Source organism: Fulmarus glacialis, unplaced genomic scaffold (genome assembly GCF_000690835.1).
Source record: "Fulmarus glacialis isolate BGI_N327 unplaced genomic scaffold, ASM69083v1 scaffold15383, whole genome shotgun sequence".
NCBI classification, from domain to species: Eukaryota; Metazoa; Chordata; class Aves; order Procellariiformes; family Procellariidae; genus Fulmarus; species Fulmarus glacialis.
Genome location: NW_009201189.1, coordinates 14,562 through 33,801, shown reverse-complemented (window position 1 = coordinate 33,801; position 19,240 = coordinate 14,562). Strand labels below are relative to the sequence as shown.

The following is a 19,240-nucleotide window of genomic DNA, read 5'->3' as shown; positions in this document are numbered from 1 at the left end:
GCCCTAGGAGGCATCCCATTGTGTTCAGTTTTTAGATTCTCATTTCTTTGTGATCTTATCTGTGTGTTGTACAGATGTCAGGCACATTGCTGGTATGTGTTTTGGGGCTTTTATTTGTTATTTTTAAGGGAGAAGCTATGTTTTTTGTTGCCAAGCTGTCTAGCAACAGTAGTAGTTCTGGTGATGGATATCAAGATGCATTAAAAGTGTATATATTTTAAATCTTACGCTGAAAATTTGATTGTAAAAAGGCAAAAAAAAAGGTCTGAGAAGACCTGTTGTTCACAATTCTTTGCGAAATCTAAGTATGTTTGATTAACAGATGGATTAAAGTGAAAATGTCCAACTTTTTGCACCAAGCATTACTACGTGAATATGACTGGCTTCTCACATACAGCTCAGCAAGTAACAATGATAACTTAATAGTAAATACGATTACATAGCTCTTGAATTAAATGGTTTAAATTACTTCAGGGATGGTAGATAGATAAGTTGAATTAAACTCTTATTTCCCTTCCGTTGGTATCAATGTTAGTAATAATACTGTGTGAAACTTAGTCACTGAATTAAATATATGTAAATTTAGTAGCCTCCTATTCTATTATGCTCTCAATCTGTTATAATAATGAACAACTGATCTTAAGTTCTCTTTTTAAAAAAAAAAGAAAATTTGAATTAATATTCCTTCAAGCACAGGTGAAGCTTTCTAAAAAAACTCTCTAGAACTTATTACTTATTCTTTTAAGGTATTAATACTCTTTATCTTGTTAAGAAATGAAAAATAAACTTAAGAGGTTTTTTGATGCACCTACTTGGAGTCTTTGAACAGATGTTTTTTACTGATGCATTTTTGTTTGCTTTCTTAACAGCGGACTTTTAATAGGACCTAATAAAATTTTATTGACTTAAAGAGTAACAATAGCTGAAACACGTTTGAGTGAATAACTGAATTTACTTTTGTATATAGTTTAGAATATTTTCTAACTTTTGTTTTAAATAGAAATAAGCTGTAAATAATTGGGTGGGTGTTGTTTTGTTTTGTTTTTTAATTAAGTAGTTGATATTACATTTTCACTGCTGCTTGATTTTGTGTTTGTAGAGCCAGAATGAAGACTGGGGAGGTTTGTCTGAGGATATCTTATGATTAAGAGCAATCTAAGGCATTAGCCTTTTTGACCCCCATCTAAATGATTGGTAACTACCAAGTTTACCATTTTGGTGGCATGGATTAAACGGGTGCTATGGAAAGACTGCTGCACGTGTAATTAAGTCCTTGCAAGGGTAAACAGAAAATGGGTGATGGGCTTAACTTTCTGCAACACTTGCATGATGGTCTTTGAAGAGTGCTTTGAGTGTTCCCTTTTATTTTCCTTTTTTGTACTAACCGCATCAACTTGAGGTGTCTGACTTCTACTAGCTTTCTTTGGTGTTGATAATTAAGTGGGATAATGCAAGTTGTTAGAGAAATGGATACCAAAACTAATAACTAAACAGATGTTTGGCTTTGTTTACTTACAATCAACCCATGTAAATGTGTATTTACTGGAAAATAAGCTGTTTACATCTGCTGTGCAAAGAAAATGGGCCCTAAAAAGACTGGGTGCTGCTGCAATTGACTGTATATCAAGTGCCGGATGCTGCATGACAGAACAAAGCTTATTTGCATATATAGTGCATTGCAACATATTTTTGTCCAAAGCATAAGTGGAATACATTGTGGCAGTCCTACTATTAAAGGTAAGATTTTATTTTACATAAGGCAAGTTTAAAACACACATGAAAATGATTTGCTGGAGAAAACTTAATTAGTCTGCTGCTTATTTGATATCATGATAAACAAGTAGTTCAGTAAACAAATTGGCTTTTGTAATGTGGAAGAACTGCAGTAATAGATCTAATTTCATATGCAGCTTTATAAATATCAGGATTTAGTTTTCAGACAAAAGAGAATTATTATAATAGACAAAAATATTTTGTAACATGTTCAAAATCAAATTCACTGTTGGTGTATGGGTATTTTTACCATTTAAGTTACCTAGTATACAATACAGCTGTTGATCTGTGTTGGGGAGAGAGGAGTAGCTAATAACCTGCTTGCGTATTAGACCTGTAGAATTAGGGTGGCCAACAAGTCATTTGTTCAAAATAGAATTTCTTATATGAGTTTGGACATGTTCTAAAACAACGGTAAGAAAACCTAAATGCTCAAGCTTGATTTTTTCCACAGTTTTTTCCCCATGTTTATTGCTTTTTCTCTCCTCTTCATGATAACAAGTTCATGTATGAAGAGTGGGATTCTCATGGTGAGGTTAGTATTAATACTGCGACTGTAAAAGTTTCCTTGTGATTAAAACTTTTGAAAGTATTTATATTGTTTGGGACCTAGGCTAAGCATAGAGCTTTTACTTAGGAGTCTTAATCTTTTTGGTTGTTTTAGATGGCTACGAAGACCAATTCTGGAACGTGCAAGCTCAGGCTTATAGAATTCTGGGTGACTCCAGTTTACTTGTCTACAGTGTGTCCCTGATGAATTCTATGTATGGGCACAGTTTTAGTTGAAGAAATGTGCTTTGTCCCCATTAATTTAAACGGTGGCATTATCAGATGCCCATGGATGCTTCTTCCTGGCCTGTACTGTTCCCTGGAAGGAGTGAAGGAATAGTCACCGTGTACAGAGCTTAATTTACACGGTTGTCATGACTCCACAGAATATGGAGAAATGGGGATAGCATCTGCTGGGGTCAGTGGAGAGGGACAGATAAATGGTTGCACATAGTAAGAGATGGGGATAGTTTGCCTGCTGGAAGGAACTGCAGCTTTTATATAGGAATGAAAATCATCTGTGGTAAAGAAAGATCTCCTGAGGTAAAGAAGGTTGTCTTTGGGCAAGGGGAGGAGTTTGACTCATATAGCTTCTGTGCTTGGATTAACCTGATACTTAACTAATAGGTTTTACAACTTCAAATTACTTGATCTGTGTTACTCTATCAAGCATAAACAAGCACTAAATGAGTAGAATTTGTTTTTTTGAGGGCTGTTTCAGAGAGATTTGCTTGTAAACTAGGGTGTTGAGTTCTGTATGGCAAGTGTAAAAAGCCACATATTCGGTAGTAGTCTATTCCATGCAGAATTCAGTTAAATTTAAGGTAAGCCTTGTATAATGTTGAAAAACCTAAGTGGTATACAACTAGATAGGGTGAAATCTTTTTATTGTACACTCAAGTTCTACTGAATAGAACTTATGCTTTCTATCAAGAGCAGTTTACAGGTGGTGAAATCATGGTCTTGAGTCAGGGTGCAGTTTCCTCATCACCTAAAACCATGCTGACAGTGACTCTTGTTGAGAAGGCCAGATCCATTCCTTCTGCCGCCTTTGTTGCGGCACTGGTGTTGATCCGCTTGCCCTGTGATTATGTGGCTCCTAGCTTGCTAGCTAAAATCTGAGAATATGCAGGGGAGCATGAGTGAAGTGCCAGGATGAGGAAAGCAGTGGCATTGAAAAGGGAAGTAAAAAGCAGCTGCTTTTGCTGGCAGCCACGATGTTTGCTAAAGCTAATAAGTGTAGCTTAAATCACATTTTATTTTTAACAATTCTCAGTGTATCTAAGCGTTTTAAAAAGTCAGTGTTCCCCACATATCTTGTCTTGACTCATGTCTGCTGTGAACCCCCAAGTCAGCTAGCATAGTTAGGCAAGTTCTAATTTAGCTGCCTTATGCTGCACCCCTGCTGTTGGCCTGAGTTATAAGAGTGTGGCAAGGAGCTTCAGCTGCAGTATTAACTTAGGGGAGTTTTTGGTTGTCCTTTTCCTCCCTCTTTCCTTTGTGCCAGAGAAACTATTTATATAACCATTCTAGAACTGGATTTCAGATCCATTTAAACTGATCTAATTTAAATTGCTCATTTCTAAAAACATGGTCAGCAGCTTCCCTCTTCTGTGTTTACAAATTGGCCCTGCAAACATTTGTCCAAACAACTGTAAGAAGGCAAAGTGCTGCAGGAACGGGAAGGAAGGGGAGTGCTTAAATGCTATTGCCATGGGAGCTGAATGATATTGGATGTGACCTGGCTTCTTACAGCAGTATATTCTGGTCATCCCTTCAAAGATACAGCCCTGCAGTTTAAGAAATGGTTCCTTAAGCAAAGGGGAATAAGTAATGAAAACCTGTAGCTGCAGTGCTGGAAGAAAATGGAAGAAAACATTAATGAATCCTTATGTGCATAGATTGGCAAACTGCCAAACATACAGACACAGTGGGATTATCTGATAGAGAATTCAGTGATTTGCAGTAATTTTGGCTCTGGCTTCACAATACAAAGTATTCAGCAGTAGTTATTTGCTTAAAGCATTTGTGTTTTTGTGGTGGGGAAGCGGAGCCTCCAGTGGGTGCTTAGGACCATCCTAACCGTTAAAGATGAGACTGTCAGTTCTTCATAGCTCATTGTGTAGCAACTGATTGGCAGGTATAAAGCACTGCCTCCTGGAGCGACTATCACCTCTGATCCAGCAGATCGGAATAGCAACTAAGAAGCAGGAAGCACCCACTGTTATCCAGTTACAGCACATGAAGTTTCCACTGATATTTTTACTTCTGCTTTTGAGAGGGAGGCAGGCAGGCCACTGCTGATCTTGCGTCATATCCTTCTGCTCTGGTCTGTTGAGGTGTTGTTTTAGAGCCAAAGTGTATACATACGCTAGGATGTTTTGCTGAATAACACTTGCATGGCGACTGTTGCTGTTTCAGTCTCTAGCCGAGTGTTGTGTTGACTAATTTGCACCAGTCTTGAAGATTTCTTTTTTGTCCTCTCTGTATAGGAAGCTGCAGAGAAGATCTTGGAATGGAGTTGGCATTGATGTAGGATTGTTCTTTTTTTTTTTTGAACAGCATCATAGTTAATACTTGTCTTTTGAACACCTTCAAGACCTCATGGGTGTGTCTAGGTTCTCTGAGAAAACGCTTTGCTCTCCTTTGAAAGTAAAGTAGAATTTTCCCAATAACCATGTAATGGGAGTTTCTGAATAGTTAGCTATCCAAAGATTGGGAAACAGATACTCTACTATTTTGAAATCCCTGAAAAGGCAAGTGAACAGCAGCAATTTCCTAAAGCAGCCTTTCATTAGAAATCTTTCCTAATAAAGACTCGAAGTAGAGTATACAAATAATTGCTTCTGAAGCATTGCTAAAGAAGCGCTTGTTAAATGTTAATCTCTTCCTACTGTAAGAACTTCATGTTTCTAAAACCCTCATCCCTCCTCTCTCTTTTCCCCATAGCCTGCTTCTGTAGGATTGTTCCCAAACTGCTGTGCACTCCATGGTCCTGCATCTTGTCTGTTGTTCTGGCTTGGGGTTTGTTTAAAAGCTGGGGGGGAAAAAAGCCAAGCCTTTATCAAAAGGTAGCAGTTGTAATTTTTGCCAGCAGTTTAACATGGCTTTGTGCTGGTTTTGATGGGAAAGTAATTAAAACAAAAACCTAAGCAAACTTTCCCTGAAAAAGAAGGCGTGCCAAGTATTCATGAAGTCTACATCACTGCTGTGTGATGTTGTCAGTAAAATGGCAGCATTGCAAAACATTGAACTTGAGTCAGTTTGGTGTAGGCATAAATAATTTGTCTCTTTCTTGCCTGAGGAAATAGACTATTTTCTTGTCCACTACAGACATAAAATAGCTTAAATTGCAGCAAGAAAATAATTTCAAAGTAGATGTTAGGCAAATTTTCCAGTGGTGACGATAATGAAGCATTTAAGTAGATTGCCTGGGGGGGCATTAAAAAGTTTCCATCACTGGATGCTTTTAGCAGATTAAATATCTCTCAGGAATGTTACAGGTATGCTGTATTTAATCCAGAGGGACTGGATTAAATGAAGTCCCTTCTAATTTTAGTTTGATTATGATTTTTAATTAGGTTGGGTCATGACAAAGTTGGCTGAGAAAAATGTCAGTTGGGTTGGGCTAGCTAAATGGTTCTGTTGACTCAAATCAACGCTACCATTTTTCTAATTTAAAAATCTCTAATGACTAGAGCTGACAATTTCAGAGAGTATTATTAGCTTTTTAAAATGAGTTGTAAACACAGATGTCAGTTTGAAAAAGATGGATTCTAGTAACTTTAAAACATTGTGGAATTGCAATATGCAGCTTGTATTGTAGAGCTATTACTGCTTTGGCAAATCTAGGATCTAAGACCTATGTGTTAAAGTCATATAAACAATTTACATCCCAATTTTTAAGTAAGTGATGATTTTTCAGAGGTGGTATTTCATGTTAGTTTGCCATTGTATTGTGCTGTAAGGATACCATTGCCTCTTCCCTAGCTGCTAGATCAACTCATTTATAAACTCATTAGATCCAGATAGCTAGCTATCGTAAGGACATGTTGCGCAGAGTCCCACAGAAGGAAGGCAAGGTAGTCTAGATACTGATTGTAGAAGTTAACATCTGTCCTTTCCCCCAAATTGTCTTTTCTGGTATTCAGCCTAGCAGGCTAACTGCTCTGGAGACAATGTGGCAAGGAACACAGTAAAAAAATCTAATAAGTCATAGTTGGAGCTTGTGAGATATTGTAGTTCTGTAATGGCAAATAATTTGTCAAAACTTTAGTTTCTTTTCTGTTTGTCAGGCTGCCCACAGTGCCAGACCCTCTGTGCATGATGGTCTCAGATGTCCTCAGTGGGGTACAGAGGTCTCACTGAAACTGCAGTGTTTTCCATCTCACAATATTGCTGTGTTATTGCTTCATATCTCAGTTACTGTTGTCTTCTATTTAATCTTTTAGATTCACCTCTACAATGTCAGTTTATTGCTAGTCTATTTGCAGGTGGTGTTTACATGTTCTGTAACTAAAAAGCCGCCAGGAGCAAAATAATCACTTTCTTCCTATTGTTATCTGACAATTTATCTTGCCTTATCAGTAGATAATAAGTTTCTGTCAAGATGAGACACTAACCCCATAACAGTAATTTGAGTCAATCATCTAATTTTGTGTACCAGGATTTTTGAATTGAAGATGGTTAATTCCTCAAGTTATAAACCATTGAAAATATGGACAGGGCGGGGAATACCCTGTGTGTGTGTGGCAGAGAGGAAGTTTGGAAAGTACTGAAAGGTAACAAATGGATAAACATGAAATGAACACTTCCATGTCCTTGTTTGTTGATACCAGTTGTGTAAAAGGGAACATGGTCAGTGTTTCCAGGCCAAAGAGTGTGCTAAAGAATGTATGCAGCCTGGGATAATCTTTGAACACAACAACAGTGAATGGTAATAAACCTCGTGAGTGCTAGAAAATGAGTTGCTCTCATTCTTCTTTCTGTCCAGAGAGCTATTGTAAAATTAAGGAGAAATCCATTATATAAGATTTGGCAGGGATTTCAGTGAAAACACCAATTTTGATGGCTCCAGGTTTCCAAGGGTGAAATGCTGGAAGGCATGAGGTTTTTTTTCAAGGAGGAGGAGAATCACAGTCACATGTGTGCATATATGTTCCAGGTAAAAACTGAAAATATGAAACTGTAAAAATCGGGCATTTGAGATTGTTACAATGCGCCTGTTTTTCAGTTGTCTTCATGAATCTAAATCATGCCAGCAGTTAAGTAAAACAAGTTTTCCATAAGTACCTCCCTGGGGTTTTTTTGTCTGTGGAGGCTCCAGTAGTTCTAGAGTTAGTATTTTCTTTTTAGTCAAAGCTTCTACTCCTTGGGGCTACTACTGTATACCACCATCATGCAATTCCTTTTCCAATTAGGAATATGCCCCAGCATTTTGTTTTTAATGTAGGCTGACACTTGACTTAAGCAGTAAGAGAGGTTTTAAGAGTTAAAATTCACATTTGTAATTCTCTGTTATACACCAAATTCTTCTGAGTTCTACCAAAAATCACAGCAGACTTCATACAACTTACTTGCAACTGTTACTGAGCTATAGGTACTATTATTTTAAGAACTACTGGATTTGTAGTTGGCTTGTTCAGAACAATTTTAACTACTATGGAATAATATTCAGATTACTGAAAAGCAGTATAAATCCTGTAAAGCTTCTAGGATATTTTTGTTGTGCTTTTTTGTAATTGGAGATTAGAATTTAAAAATATACAAGCTTGAATGTGTGAATAAACTGAGATGGCACAGAGGAAATTGTTAGGTTTAGAAGTTATGGGAACTTTCTCAGTTCTGTTAGAAGACTTTATAATTTTGGGGGGTGGGATACTAAAATAGATTGAAGATTTTAATTGGTACATCATGAAAGGTGGTAGCTGATACGCAGAGAGTTGTGTTTTGTGCTCTCCCCCCTCCCCTCCCTCCCCCCCGAAGATGTGTAATGGGCATATATGGGGCTGATACTCCTAAATTGCTATTACTCCATTAAAAATATCCTCATCTGTCTTCAGGGCACTGATTTTAATAAAAAAATTGTGTATTGCTTGCTCTCTAACTCATCTTTCAATAAATTGTATACTAACGTTCATGCTAATAATATAAAAGAGTATTAAGTTCATCATAATTCAAAAGCAAACTTTGACTGCTGTGAGAGGTGTCTCAGATACCTACCATTTTTTAAACAGGCACTCTTCGATAGATAGTTTTTGTCACAAGTAATGCCACTGCTGTACTTACCCTGGCATGGTTCTGCTCACAACTGTGTTCTAGAGGCCTGTTACCAATGTGTGTTTATCAGAGCAGATATGTTAGGTGATGTCAAAAGTCCACTTAGCCGAGTGCCCTGACTCTGACAGTAGCCGATAGTCAATGTCTACCAAAGAGGCTAGAGTAGAGCAAATATATAGGGTGGTCCACCTCTGGAACAGTATCTCGGCTTCAAACAATTTTTGGCTGAGAAGAAACTCTGAGCTTACGTGATACACTAATTATGATTATAGTGTATAAAAATAATGATTAATTATTATAATTAGTGAAGTTGTCCTGTATGTTGCTGGACCCAGCAAGCAAGTATGGGCGGGGTAAAAGGATGGTTCTCCCTGCCCTCCCCCCGCCCCAGAGGTCTAGAGTAGTCAAAAATACAATATTGTATTTTTGTATCAAATGTCCTTTTCATGTCAGAGATACAATAGTGAGATAATCTGTTTGTTTTCTTGCATATTTGTCCACCTTTCTATTATGTGTAAGAATATGTACATTTCTTTTGTAGCCACGTCATGAATACTTTAATGTCCCAGTATACTAAATGGCTTCATTCATCATGCATGCAGAATTTCAGAGGAGATAGACCTGTGACTTACTCATGGCAGAACATTATCATCAGCTTGGTGAATCCAGTCATCTTGAATCTAATAGAATACCACAACCATTCTCTGCTGTTGTACTTTCCTCTTCCCCCTCTGTTTTACAGTGTTGTCTCTTCATATGTCTCATTTCAACAGAACTTGTGCTTCTGGCATATGGTTTAACTTTTTTATTGTGTGTAAGCTTGAAGTCTTATGCTTAAAAGTTCTGTAGAATTTTCTGAGCTAAACATCTATATACTGCAGCACCTAGACTATAACATTACTTGACCTGTGTTTATCTTTCAAATAAGTTGTGGTGGTATTTAAACATATACTTAAAACCTGTAGATGAAGTTAATATTTATGGAGAAACTAGTGAAAGAATAGTAGTATGTGAAATGTGTATACACACACGTATTAAATGATGTTACACACAATTCTACACAGACCTTGCATCTTTAATTAAAGATGCACATACTGGTATCATTTTCTGAGACTGGCATGATAGTGTGACTTACCTTATAAAGAGGAGGAAGGCAGAATTCATCAGGGCAAAGAGAACGACTTACATAAATCTGAAGTTACAACACTTGCATTTAAATGTTCAAAACACTCTTGTGAGTAGTTGAACAATTGCTGCTGCTGAAGGAGAGAACAAGTTCATTGCTTTACAAATGGTTAGGGTTGGAAAGATTTTTTTTTAAGTCCATTAACAGCATACTTGAAATATGTCTCCTTCAATTGGCATTTCCAGTTTTATATGCAGGCTACCTTGTATATCGGAGAATATGCCACGAGGATTAATATGATAAGTACCTTTCAATTAAAAAGTGTGGGCAGAGTGAGAGAGCATGTGTCGCATCCTCTGTTTGCCTAGTAGAAGAGAATAATTTGTAACCTAAAACCAATGCTGTTTTTGAAAATTGTTTAAATGTAATTAGCAAGGAGGTGGTTACTGAGATTAACCACAGCCACCTAGTTCGATGTACTATATGTGGTAATGCACTACCTTTCAAGTCTTGAACTGACATAAAAATGGGAGATTGAGGGGATTAGACTAAAGATTTGGATTGGACTTGCAGCATTCTGAAATCTTAGAAAACAAGATCATAGGAGTGGTTTTCCATTTCCCAGTTTGCCTTTTTTCTGTAAGACATTAACAATGTATTTGAATGTCTGGTTAATGCTGCTTTAGCCTGCATTATTTCATGCCTGATGGCTTAAAATGCTGTGCATTGAGCTGTAATGAGATGCTGTTTTTCTTGTTATCTGTATACAGCTGCTTGCTTCTAAATGACTAGGTAATGAATTAGCTTTCCTGGCATGTTTGAAATAAAGTATTGCATGCACTTTTGTCTCATGTGAATTACTTTTTTTCCTCATCTGTGTTCTGGTATATTTCAAATTTGCATTGTTTGCCTTGGGTGCTTCTGAGCTGCAGGTCGTGTATAATACTGCAGAATGTTTTCCATAACAATTGGATAAAATGTTTGACACTTCCTGAAACAAATAATGTGAACAAAACATAATATAATTCATTCTATTTGTTTCTTAAAAGTTGTAATTGATGAAATTATTCCTCTAGCAAAATACATTAGCCTTTAGGTGTTCCTTTTGAATTTATATTGTTGATATGCACCTCAAGGTTACTGCTGTAGTATTAAAAAATTAAAACCTTACTGAGTTTTACTGGTGAGGTATCTGTGGACAAGTAGCCAATGTCCTTGAAATACATTGCTTTAAATTCATTGTTATCCAATGACCTTGATTTACTTGAAGAAATTTAATCTTTATTTAAGTGTATGCCTGGTGAAAATTACCTACAACTTTGAATTGGCAGTGGAGACAATAATACTAAGCTGCTCTAAAGATAGTAGCAGCAGTGCATTGTATTTCTTCATAGCTATTGAGCAACTTTTTTTTCAGGTAACTTAGTACCTGTTTCACCACTGGGTAACTGTAAGTGTCCACTGCTGTCTAATCAATTTAAAACTGTGAAAAGTTGTTTTATTACAAATATTTTCAAGACCCTGAAATGCTTGAGAAGTTATATTCTGTGAGAATACTTTGTTCGAGTTCTTTTGCTGTAGTTAAGAATGTAGGATTTTTTTGTGTAAAATGCTTTTAAGTTGGTGGATAGGGGAGACACATGACCTCTAAAATGAATGCAACAAAGTAATCTGGGAGTATAATGCGACAGATTATATTAAAAATGCTACATAGCCTTTTCTTCAATCAGTGTCTCCTTTTGGGGGATTTGTGTTAAAATACACACGTAAATCTTTAATCCTGCCATCCTGTCTGGCTTTATCAAGGTCACTGCAGTTCCAAGAATATTTAAATACTGCATCAGTGAGAAAAAAAACACTAATATACTGAGTATCTTGTTTCCAGTTTTAACTTGCCTTTTTCTTGCAATTTCTTATTTGCTGCTGGATTTTGGAAGCCATCTCGAAGTGCTCAGAGGTGGCCTGTTCCAAGCACCAACTTACTTTCACATGAAGTTGCCTTTAAAATACCATAGCTTGTTCCTTCGATACTAAATCACCTTATACATGAACTGAATGAGGATTGTAAACTGGATCATTTTGTGCTACATAGTCAAGGTTGATAGAGACAATGTTCCGGTGTTATTTGCAAGATTTAAGGCGTTTAATTATGTATTTTACTGACAAATTTTTTTAATAAATATTTAGAAAGCAGTTGAAAAATAATTTGTTTGCTGCCTTAACTATTATCTGCTTTTTTTTCTGCTTCACGACGTATCTTGTTTTAGGATGCTAAAGTAAGTTTATTCATGCTTTGGATACTAAAACAGTTTGTTTCCATAAGGACACAGTATCCCTTTCTATTTACTGTGGTATTGTTAATAATTAATGGAAAAGGACAGCCTAATGTTTCTAATTAACCTACTATTTCTTTTCAGATGCTATAGGAATAATGAATACAAAACTGATGATAACCCTCTGGAATTTTGTACTAAACAACTTGCTCTGAATCTAAACAAAGCTTTTTAAGATTAGAATTAACCTAAAACTTTGTGGCTGGTGTGGAGTAATGTAATTCCAATCCTGGCAATTCCCCTGCTTCTGTAGGGGTCAGTTTATTGACACCAGGTGTACCAAGGACCCTTGACCTGGTTTTATGAACTAAGCATGGGACTGGTGTAATAAATCTAGGCTCTTTATACAGAGCTTAAGGGATACTGTATCTTAGTTGCATCAGTCATTTCATTCATCCATGTATTCGTTCTTCCCTAACAGATTTTTGAGACCCATGAAACAATTCACCATAAAAATCACTGACTCCATTGCAAGATGCTTCCCCATCCCTTCCCAATTCATATCTCTGTTTACTGGGTTGTGATTTGTTCCCTGCTGGTAGCTCTGAATTGCTTTATTTTTATTGCACTTAAGGGCAATAAAATCTACCAGCTATTCCTGTGAACCATGACAATCTAATTAACAGCTCTTTGAAAAGTGCAGCTAATACCATGTTTGCAAATTGCAGTACTTTTATATTTTCATGTCTTTCAGCTTTTCTTTTTTAATTAAGCATCTTTCATACTAACTCATGTATGGTACTGTTCAATGGAAGCACAGGGTCCATTCACCACTGTCTCAAATTTTCCCTCCATAGGAAGCAGAGACCCCACGTAGTGTACTTGAAGAAATTGGATTGACATAAATCTTCACTTCAGCTGATGACATCTCAGTGTTTCATACTGTAAATGTTCACTGCCTTCATTGTAATCTTTAGCTAATGGTGTAAGATGCTGTTTGTCAGTATTACTGTTTTGCTAAGCTGCTTCATTCAAGCCCACAAGAAAAGTACTCCTTTGAAAAGGGAACAAGAGACTAAAGTCCAAAAATCATAAATGAAAGGGAATTAGATTTAAGTTGACTCAGTGTCTCCTTTCACTGCATTTGTAGGAAGATTGCATTTGACTTCAATGAGTGTACTGTTTTTTATAAGCAAACTTGATTTCAGGAAATAAGTGTATCATTATGACATAGCATATCTAAATGAAAAGAAACTACATGGACAACTCCAAATATGAAATGTTATGGTGTAGAAATTGTGTTTATGCAACCAAAGACTTTTGTTCATCTACATTTTAGTCATCACTTGTGATAATTCTGCTTATTTCAGTTGATGCATAAAGATTGGAAATACCTGTTTACTACTGAATTTGTCATTATACCAAAGAATCCTGTTAGGATCTGCATATCAAACTGGTAAAAACTGTTAAGGTGATACTGCATTTTGCAAGAAAACTGCAAAGTGATCAATTCACTAGAAATGAAGGTGTATTTAAGCGTAGCTACCTTGAGCAAAACTGTGCAAGTTACTCTACTAAAAAGGGAATGCATGTAGTGTAAAAAAAAAGAAAAAAAAAAAAAAACCAACTATTTTTAGATCTGATATTAGCTTGCTCTGAACATAAACACAAGAAGGGAGGTAGGCTTTCTGACTGTATAGAGAGGTGCATAATGAAAAGTGGATACTTTTGAAGATGGGAAAGAAGGAGCTTTACAAAAGGGAATTTTATTATTTTCTTCCAAACTCTACAAATTAGTTTGTATTTATTGGTGTTTTATAGTTATGCTCTAATGGGTATATAGGTACCTTTAAAAAAAAAACCCCACACTAAGTGTCAATGTCATTTTAACTGCTTTTCTTGACTTACACCTTTAACATGTGACACGTCCCTTATGAAACTCCTGTGTGACATACAGTTGAACCAACTAATTTGCAGTGAGAGCTTTTAAATATTAGATTTGTACAGTAGATTCACTGCAAATCATGTAAAGTGACACCAAGTAATATTTTGACACTTTTAGCAGACTTTCAGTAATTATAAACTAAACCTGTTTCACTTGAGGAAATTCGAGTTACGTATGCTTTTGCGGTTCGTAGTGCCACACTTTGGAGTAGCCAGGTTCTGCTGTGTGTCTGCGTGGTCCCCGAAAAGGTGGGGCTGTCCCCCTCCCCTCCCTCCCCAGTAACCTCACTCTGGGAGTCAATGTTTTGGCGTGTTCACTTGAGTAAGTAGTGCCAGGTTGTCACAGAACTTAGCTTTGGCGTTGTTGCTGGAAGCAGTCACGCGCTGCTAGCGGAAGCATTTACACAGCTGTCTGGAGAGCTGGGCTGTGGGCGTGATGCGATCTGGGTTAAATTTAACCCGCCAGGAAAGGCTCAGCGTTGCCACTCGCGAGTCCCCTGTTCCAGATCCTGGTATAAATGCCTGTGGCAGCAGAAGGGCCCCCCGGGGCAGGGGTGGGTCTGCACACCAGGGTGGAGCCTGTGTTAGCATTTGTCTACTTAGGCCCTTTCTGGGATTCAAACATATCCCATGGCTACAGACTGTTCGTGACCTAGGGCATGCGAAAGCAGTGGTGTGCCATTTCCCCAGTGCATGATGCGTTGGGATAGATGAGGTTAGAGTGGTAGCAGAATGACCCTGCGTGGGAGATGGAAGCGGTAAAATTACCTTAATTTAAGTCAAACCCGAAGCAATTTTCTATGTATTAAACATGTTTTTAAAGTTTACACTGTCACTTGTATGTGCTTGGCTGGATTAAGCTTTGTTGTGATTGTGACAAATAAACTGTTTGACCTCTGTCTGTCACATTGGTTTAGTTGTAATAAATGTCCATTTTTACACCATTGCTTTGTGTTTATATGTAATTAGTTCTGGTTTTTGCAGAGGAAAGAAGAGGCTACTCAGTGCTAGCTTAAAAAAAAGGGAAATTTTATTACAGTGCTTAACCTGTTCTTGAGCACTTTATTAAAAAATATGAGTATACTGTGTCCAAGATTAGTTATTTACATCCATTTAAATTGTACAGAAAGCAATAAATTAGCAAGTTTTTGGAAGGCTTACCACATTAAACATGAAATTTATTAAAGTGGATGTTAAATTGATGCGTTAGTGCCACTTCATTTGAAAATTAAAACAAACCACATGTTGATTGAGAAAGGGTTCTGGATAATACAAACTCAGTATTCAGTTCCTTAAGTGGAATTATGAGCAAGTCAATGCAACGTTCACAATCCTAGTCTCAACCAAAAATTTCTCAGATGAACCTGTTCCTCAGCTTTCTAAAAGAACTGAACTGGTCGATGTTACCAGCAAAAGCATGGGGAAAACTTACCATCTTAGGGCATTTAAATTTCGTATCTTATGGGGAAGGGGCGGGGGGAATCGAAAGAATCAATTAGAATTTCTGGATTGTTTAGGCAAGTGATTGTTGGCTTCAGTGTCTTCAACTTCATCACTGAATCTTAGTCTTTAACTTGAAGAGGCCTTCCGAAACATCTGCTGTGCCTTTTGAGTTCACGCCATGACGACGGTCACCCTGTGGCTGCCTTTGTTAAGTTACGGCGTGCCATGGGTTATGCTTGTATGGCTTGCTTTGTAATTGGTCTCATAGTTCACTGCAGTGTAACTTGCCAGTGTCATCTCTCTTTTTTTAAATCAGAGATAGATACTGAATTCAGCTGATACACCAGTGCTGAATAGAAGGATATGTGGAATAATAGGGGTTTCTTTTAATTACAATGAACCTGAAAGCAAAATCTGCTGCACTCTTTAGATGATGTAAGAAAGTAAATTAAGCTTTTAAGTTATTAACTAGCATAGACTTTCCTGTTTTGTAAGAAGTGCTGATCCAGTACAGGACGCAATAGCATCTTTAAGCAGGCTCTTGCATTTCTTTTGAAAAAAATGTTACTTAGCGCACAGGAATGTCACTGGTAAACTTCAGGGCAGTTTCTGATACACCGAATCTGAGAAAGACATGCTGTCATCAAAGGACATAAAGCTGGGAAGTTCCTGAGGACGCATTTCAGACCACCTGCCCTATAAGCAAGGGAAGGGCCAGAGAGGAAAGGCCTTTTCGCGTGTGTTTGTTCCCCTCCATAACAAACGAAAGCCTCCCTACCCCTTCTCACCCCCCGTGATGGTGGTTGCCTGCTCCGCGGACAGGCAGAAAGCGCAATCGCACAGAAGCAGCCGCCAGCCAGCACTCAAGGGCACGCTGCTGCGAGGGGGCCAGCCTGGTTCCCAGCTGCCTACGTGCTGCTGGGCAGTGATACCTACTGCCTGTGCTTACAGGAGGTCCCACCAGGCTGTTGTTATTCCCCTTCTGCCACTGGAAAAATGCAATCTCGCTGCCCGGCTCGGCTGCGTTCTTCCTCCCGCAGGAGAAGGGCAGGCGCAGCGCCTGCTCTCCAGCCCGACTGTGACATGAGCGGCCTTGTGGGGGGCCCCGCTGCCGCCCCAACTGCCTGCTTTCATAATTGCTCTAAAGAACCTCAGTGATCCTTGCAGAATTCACAACAGAAAAAAAGAATTTTGAAAGCCACTGCTTTTAAGCAGTCATTAAAAACAAAACAAAACAAAAGTTGGCCAATATTAATTCACTTTATAAGGTCCTTTTATGTGGAATACGCAGAATAACACGCAGCGAGAACAAGCTATTCCTTGCAAATTTAAATCCTTTCTGTGTTCTTCTGGGGCTTCTCCCCTTTGGAAAAAAAAAGAATTAAGCTTAACATTTAAGAACTTCTAGTCTCTTTGTCTCTTCAGAATAAATAGCTCACTCGGCTAATAAGGAAACACAAAACCATGCATATAACACTACTTAAGATAATGAAGTAGGGAAACAATACCAAAATATATGAACTCTGAAGTTAGAAAACTGGTTGAATTCCAGGTTTCATGCTAACAAATGCAAACTAAATGTCAGATCTACAGCACTCAATTTCTGTGTAATAAACAGACTGCATGTGAAAGTGAATGATAATTACAGCTACCAGTCCTACACTGCACAGGTATAGCCAGTAAGTTTGGGTCCAGACCTCAAGGAAAAAAGCTGAAGCTTCAGCCATTATACTAGCAGAAATAAAGTGTATTTAAATTTTTACATGCATCTCTGAGCAAGTCTTTTTTTTTTAAGAACTTTTTTTTTTTAGAAAAAATACAGCAGCTCAGCTTCCCAGATCCCATTACAAAACTGTGGGGACAAGGAGCCTAATTACCTGTGGAATTCTCACATGGGTCTGAGTTGGCACTTGGTTTCTAATCCTACAGAGGCCTGCTTTGCTTATTTCACCCGACTGGTGACAGGTTCCCACTGCCCATTCCACCACTTCTGTTTGAGCTCGGCAATTGATTTCACTCAGGTAATGCTCAGCGATAGCCTGCCGTATGACACAGGATGTACAACGTCCTACAGCTGGCATACGTCAGCAATTCCACCCCTTAGGCAGCAGGCCAGCCGGCCTGCGTGAGCCATGGGACGCCAAGGCAGCACCAGAGAAAGGAAGAGGTCGTTGGCCTGCTGGCGGGGCGTCTCGGCGAGCAGGAAGTGCCAGTTCAGTCCTGCTCCAGGGAACTGAACCAGAGTTTGCCACATTCTGCACAAGTGACCCAACTAGACAAGTGAGCGTCTATGAAAAAATAGAAACCTAGGGGAAAATCTGTCTGTAAGGTCTAGTCAGAAAAAGATACATTATGAGAAACTGGTGGTCACAAATTTCTCAAACATAATTTAAAACTTAGTGCTGTCTATCCTTGGAAATATGCCTTTCAAACAAAGTTATTATTTCAAAAGCTATGCTATTAAATTACAATTCCTACATCTGTTAATAACTAAAACATTTAATCAAATTAACTAAGCTACGATTTTGCCTACAGTTATGACAATATATAGTGAAAGTCGGAACTGAACATCAATATATAGCACTTTTGTTGTTTTACTCCATATTGGACAACAGTTACACATGAAAGAAGGAAAATGTATAATCAGCATGCTAGGTGCAGTATGCATTTAGAAAAGCAAAAATATATATATTATATCCAGAAGCAATGTTCATTCACTCTTAACTGTCCTGGGGGGAAAATGTTCTTGCTGTGAGGAATGCTATCGTCAAGTTTGGATATCCAGATCTTCTACGGGACTTACGTTGTATTGTTGGAGTCGTAACGAGTATCTATTTGGGAGCACTTCATGTCTACTTTAGGCTTCTAACTTAGGTGGTCTGAACTGTACTCTAACGGCAGGAGCCCAAGTTCTTTGGAGAGGCTAAAGAGGGAGGTATCTCTGCAAACCGTTCAGGGCACCTGCACCTTCAGTGCCACACACTGTTCTCTCCAAGCGTCTAAGGACGCCTAAGTGCCTAAGTTAAATACCTGAAATTAAGCAGCGTGAAGTACAGTCCATCTAACAGCACAAACCTTTCATTTAAAAGTGAAGAAATATTTGTAAGGATTCATCTAATTGCAGGTGCTTTGCTAATGTAGCTGTCATTTCAAAAAGGTTTTGTCCTGATAACTTCATTTTTATGTACCCTACTCTCCGCCTTGACCGTAGGGAAGCTAGGCAGTAGGGTGCCTTAAACTGTTTGTAAAATAAGCCTAAAAAGGCTTTAAGTCAAGTCCTCGTCTCCAAAAAACCTAAAGTACTGTTTCGAATATAAAACCTTCAGTTTCTTTAGCCACTCTGCAACCATTTTGAGCCTTCACAACTACATATATGCATCTTCAGTTACCAGATGTACACTTTTCGACCACTCCATCACAGGTTAGGCAGGTTGTTTTCAACTACAAATGGTATGCAACCAAGAGGTATGCAAAGTATTTTCTATCCTCACTCAAGGATTACAAGTGCATGGTCTCCACTCTTACTTGAGGATTAAGGTACTGAATAAATTGATTGTTTTTTTGTGCACTTCCTACTTGGTTTTAGTCTACTGCAATCCCTACAGGCAATTAGCTCAGCAGCTCAGTCAGGGGAGAGAGAAAAATCCAACACTTGTGACCACAAAGCTCCTACTGGGCAAGTATTATACAGTCAAACAGCGATGTCTTTTAGATCCCTTTTCTCCAACTCATAACATGATTATATTTACTTTGTCTAGAAAGAGATTTCCCATAAGCAGACGGAAAATATAAATGGGAGTCTTCTACAGAGACTTCAATTTGCAGTATGCTGTGGTGTGAATTTACAGCACAC

General features: G+C 38.0%; 1 protein-coding gene across 2 annotated transcripts in view; it reads left to right on the top strand.

Annotated features, from left to right (window-relative positions):
- The window catches only part of AP1S2 (adaptor-related protein complex 1, sigma 2 subunit), a 30,999-nt gene extending 17,396 nt beyond the window's left edge, over nucleotides 1-13,603 (top strand). Inside the window, exon 4 of one of the 2 annotated variants that reach the window (XM_009573859.1) lies at nucleotides 12,858-13,603. In XM_009573859.1, coding sequence (XP_009572154.1) covers nucleotides 12,858-12,905 — 48 coding nt within the window. In that variant the 3' untranslated portion in view covers nucleotides 12,906-13,603. Of the gene's footprint in view, nucleotides 1-1,099; nucleotides 1,294-12,857 lie in introns of those variants that run through there. The other variant, XM_009573860.1, reaches the window with a different exon arrangement.
- The last annotated feature ends 5,637 nt before the right edge of the window (nucleotides 13,604-19,240 follow it).